General features: G+C 59.8%; 1 protein-coding gene across 1 annotated transcript in view; it reads left to right on the plus strand.

The window, feature by feature from the left end:
- Positions 1–4,711, plus strand: part of LOC104915463 (dual specificity testis-specific protein kinase 1-like) — a gene marked incomplete at its 3' end in the record, with an annotated part of 10,897 nt that overhangs the window by 4,597 nt on the left and 1,589 nt on the right. The window contains 3 exon segments of the mRNA XM_019610786.2: positions 4,010–4,196; positions 4,295–4,343; positions 4,491–4,699. Coding sequence (XP_019466331.2) covers positions 4,010–4,196; positions 4,295–4,343; positions 4,491–4,699 — 445 coding nt within the window.

The raw sequence follows: 4,711 nt of genomic DNA on the forward strand, positions 1-4,711 counted from the left end.
GGGGGGTTGGGTCGGAAAAGCCACGGTGGGGGATCCCCGGAGCCGGTTCGGAGGCGGGAGGTGCTGCCGCCTTCTCGTGCACCCTGAGCGGGGCGGGTGGGTGTGCGGGGTCCGTCTGAAGGGGACGGTGTCGCGGGGCTGCCTTTGTGCCACAGGTCCCCGAGGCTTGGGATGGGCGCAGGTTGCTGGAGTGGGGACGGTCACGCGTGGCCGCGCCCAGGTGTGGGTGCGCGGGTGTTGAGGTCCTGGCAGTGCTGATGGCACTCCCAGCCCGTCGAAGGGCTGCGTGCTGTGTTAACTCCAGGGAGAGGTGTGTGCACATATTTTTGTACTCAGCGCACTCTGTATCGCCTTACGCTTCTTGTGGCTTCAGCCCTTTCTGATAACAGCTTTGCTAGATCAGGATCCTCCCAGCTCTTCTGCAGCCCCCCCGAGCACTGCCCTGCAATGTGGCCGTGGTGGCCATGCAGGAAGGACCCTTCCAAGGCCATCCCTCCCGCTCCTGCGGGGCCGTGGCCTTGCTGCTGGCCAGGTTCCTCCTATTGATCCTTGGCTGTGAGCACACAGCAGCACCTGGGAGCAGAAGGAGGCATTTAATAAAGCCAGGATCTTTAATAATGGATGATCCCAGATCTCTGCCAGGCTATGGTTTCTCCACGCTCACTGTTTCTGCTCCCACACTATACTCACAGTGTCCGCAAAGAATTTGGGGGAGTAGAGGATGCAGGAGTGGGAGCTGGATGGAACCACAGCAGCCAGAACAGGAAGCGTCTGGTTGGGCTTTGTGCAGGTACAGAGGGTTGAGGCCAGGCATTGAGCACAGTGGGGTTTGACAGGGTGACGGTACCCTGATCTTGCTAGGAGGATGCAGCACAGGGTCATGTTCCACCCACCTCCCTCCACCCCACAGTGCTTTTCACAGCTGTGGGCATTCGCAGCCGTCTGCTTGGTCCTGCTTCATTCCATCCCTGGTGGGGGTGGGGAATGAGGAGGGGCCCACACCTCTGTGTCCTTACCCAGGTGGCTTGGCCCCGGGGTGCTGGCGCAGCACAGCCATCTGACAGCGTTCCCCTGCCCACCCCGGCGAGCCATAGCAGCTGTTCCCAGGGTGTTCCCAGCAGTGCCCCCACAGAGCTGGCCCTTGCTGCTCCCGGCAGCAGCTGGTTCTCGGTGTGATTCCAGAGGCCCACCTGCTTCCTTGGGCGCGCAGGCATTGCAGCGAGCCGCCTCTCCATCTCACTGATAGACAGAGCAGATTGAGCTGGCTGTGTTCGTGCCAGACATTTTCTCCAGCCCTTAACCCACTGTTGCATCTCTTCCCACATCCCTCCCTGCAGCACCTTTCCCTTCCCCTTCCCCTGGGGCTGTACCCAAACATGCCCATTCTCCAGAGTTGCTGTCTCCAGGATGCAGCTCCCCACTGTGCACAGCCCCATAGCCATGGGGGGCAGCCCTTGCTCAGATGCCCCCTGTCCATCTAAGCTGGTTTCCCTACTGACCTTTATTCGCAAATGACCAATGCAGCTCATGAATGACACAACTCTTATCTGATGCCCTTCATTGGCAGACCTCATCTCATTCCACAAAGCCAGGTGGAGCAGTGACACAGGTGGCACCAATGGGGAAACAAACCCAGACTGGTGAGCGCTGCTGATGCTCAGGTTCTCATTGTGAGCGGCCTGACTGAGCTTCCTGCTCCTGTGCTCCCCAGAGGAAACCTTTCTTGTAGGATCTGCCTTTTCTGCACGGGGAGCAGCTTTTCCAGTCCTGCCCAGTGTGAGACCTGTTGCACTGCTAGGATCCCTGTGAGCTCAGGTGCAACTGTCAGAATTGCCTGTGGCATTTGTTCCTTGACCTGCACCCCTCTGCCCATCCTCACTGGGACAAGGGGATGAAAAAGGCACCCAGCCTTTGCTCAAGGTGTGAGACCCCAGGTGCTGGTGCTGCCCTGCATCACGCCAGGAGCACAGGCTGCAGGGCTGTCTGCTCACGCTGATTAGCATGCTCTTTAAATAAGACTCTAATTTCCGCTGTTAAAAGAGCCCAGATCCCTTGTGCCCAGGCTGGGGCTGCAGCCAGCCCTGTCCCTTCCCCCTGCCCTCATGACAACAGATGGGATGGGGCCATGGGGATGCAGTGCTGCAGGTGGGCTGGGGCATGGGGGGTTCTGGGAGGTGCTGGGGGGCTTAGGCAGGGGGTGAGAGCTGGCTGCCGCTTGGGGGCCAACAGGCTGCTGCCTCCCCCAGCACTCGACTGAGCTCAACTCTAGGGAATGTGCTGGGATTCCTGGGCACAGGGCCAGCACGTGGAGAGGCGAGGGGGGACCCGTGCTGCCTGGGGACGCTCTGCTGCCCGCTGCCTTCCCCTGCCGATGTCAGGGGGAGGGTGGAAACCCCCTCAGAACAAACATGCAAGTCACATGGGGTTGTGGCTTGCTATGCTTGAAGGCCATCACTGCTTCCTGAGGACATCCAGCCTGCTGGGATGGTGCCAGAGCCCGGCTAGGCTGGGGATGGGGCGCTGGGAGAAGACTGTGCTGCTTGGAGACCAACTGTAGTCCTAGCAGGAAATTTCACAGCAGGTTCTTCCTCTCTTCCCCCTCCCCCAGGATCTTCCAGGATTATGGCATTAACGCCATACTATGCACTCAGACCTCACTCAGCCTATCACCATGGCAGGAGGTTAATGAACGAAGAACTGGGCCATGGGCACGTCCTGGTTACATGATCCCATCCAGCATCCACCAGAGGATTGCTTAGTGATGCTGGCTTGGATCTGATCATTCCCATGGTGGGCAGCCATGCCATGGCACATGCTACTGCTATCAGGTATTTGCATAGCACCCATGGGGCTGAGCCAGCTGCTGGCGCCTGAGAGCAGCCGGTGCCACACCAGGACTGACCCATCCAGTCCCACCAGCCCTGTGATGTGATGTGTGGGAGGGCAGCGCTGCCGGCTCAGCTTGGCGCTCAACATTTGTGGGGCTGCAGGTGGCATGGGGACAGGCTCCCTCTGGGCACAGGCACCAGATCAGGTGCTCACTAAGGGTTTTGGGGCACACTGTCCTCCCTTGTGCCAAAGGATAGAGGTATCCGCAGGCTGGCAAGGAGGTGATGCAATGTAACCAGAGTGGGGTGGCAGCTGCTGCTGAATTATTCAGAGCCCCTCCATGATTCAGGCTGTGCTGCTACTTGCTCCAACCCTGCCCAAGGCTGGTTTGGCCTCAGTGCACCCGGGCAGGGATTAATAGAAAGGGGTCTTTATTAATTCCTAATTCCCTCCAGGTCCTTCAGTGGGAGGTGCTGCTTGCATGCAGGGAGCCTCAGCTGACGTGCGAGGGCTACATGTGGTTTGCCCTGGTTTGGGGGTGGGGGCATGTGAGGAGGGCCCAGCACAGCAGCTTCAAGCAGCATCGACTAAAAAGGAGAAGAGCAGCAAGCTGACGGAAGCGCTGAGGAATGCCTGTGCCTCCATGTGTGCTGGGGTGCAGCTGGAGCTGAGCGAGTGCTCCCCCCAGGCAGCTGCTGTGGATCCTGTCCTTCCTCCTGTGCCAGCTTAGGGGACCCCTTGTGCCATCTCCTTGACACTGGGACAGGGGACCCTATGCTTGTGCCTTCACCCCACACATGCTGGGAACCATGGTGGGCCAGGGGTGTCCATGTTTGGCCACTTTCCTGGTTGCTGTTCCTGGCAGGGCGCCAGGCCACAGCTCATGTGACAGCCTTGGGCTGGCTAAATATACAGCATCATCCAAGTACCGTGCCCCAGGGCTGCTTGGGGAAGCGTGCGTTCCCTCTCTCCTCAACCCCTTGCTATGGGGTCTGGCCGCATAGTCCATGCTGCAATCCATTCCTGCACTCTTGGGACTGGGCTGCCACTGTGACTCTGGGGTCTGGTCGTGTGGAGGGGGAGAACAGCATGTGGGGTGCTCCAGGGATTGTGGGTTGTGTGTCATGGGCATGGGGGTTCCTGGGGCGCTGCTGTGCTCGGAGAGCCCCCCACTAACACTGGGATGCCCCATACCTGGGGTGTGTGGGGACCCCCAGAGCTGAGCTCCTCCTGTACCCACTGCAGGTGCGGCATCGCCAATCTGGGCAGATCATGGTGCTGAAGATGAACAAGCTGACCAGCAACCGGGGCAACATGCTGCGGGAGGTGCAGCTAATGAACCGCCTCTCACACCCTAACATCCTCAGGTTTGTCCCAGTCCCTGGGACTTGGGGCTGCTGTGGGGCTGGGTGACCTCCTGGGTCTGGATCCTCCCAGGTCACACTCAGCTTCTCTCTTCTCGCAGGTTCATGGGGGTGTGTGTGCACGAGGGGCAGCTGCACGCGCTGACAGAGGTGAGAGTGGGATGGTGGTCATGGGGCCAGGGAGAGGGTGTTGGTGACCATGAGGGCAATTGGTGTGTGGTTGGGGAAAAGATTTGGGGACCCAGCAGCTTGGTGGGATCGAGCAGGGTGCAGCAAGGCAATGGCTCTTCCCACCAGTACATCAATGGTGGGAACCTGGAGCAGCTGCTGGACAGCCCCGTGCCCCTCTCCTGGTCCACACGTGTCAAGCTGGCACTCGACATTGCCCGTGGCCTGCGCTACCTGCACTCCAAGGGCATCTTCCACCGCGACCTCACCTCCAAGGTATGGGGCATCCTGATGCCATGAGTTTCCCTTACACGCATCCCAGAAGTGGGGATGTTACGGTGGGGGCTGAC

The sequence above is a fragment of the Meleagris gallopavo genome (genome assembly GCF_000146605.3).
Source record: "Meleagris gallopavo isolate NT-WF06-2002-E0010 breed Aviagen turkey brand Nicholas breeding stock chromosome 6 unlocalized genomic scaffold, Turkey_5.1 Chr6_random_7180001949208, whole genome shotgun sequence".
Lineage (NCBI taxonomy): Eukaryota > Metazoa > Chordata > Aves > Galliformes > Phasianidae > Meleagris > Meleagris gallopavo.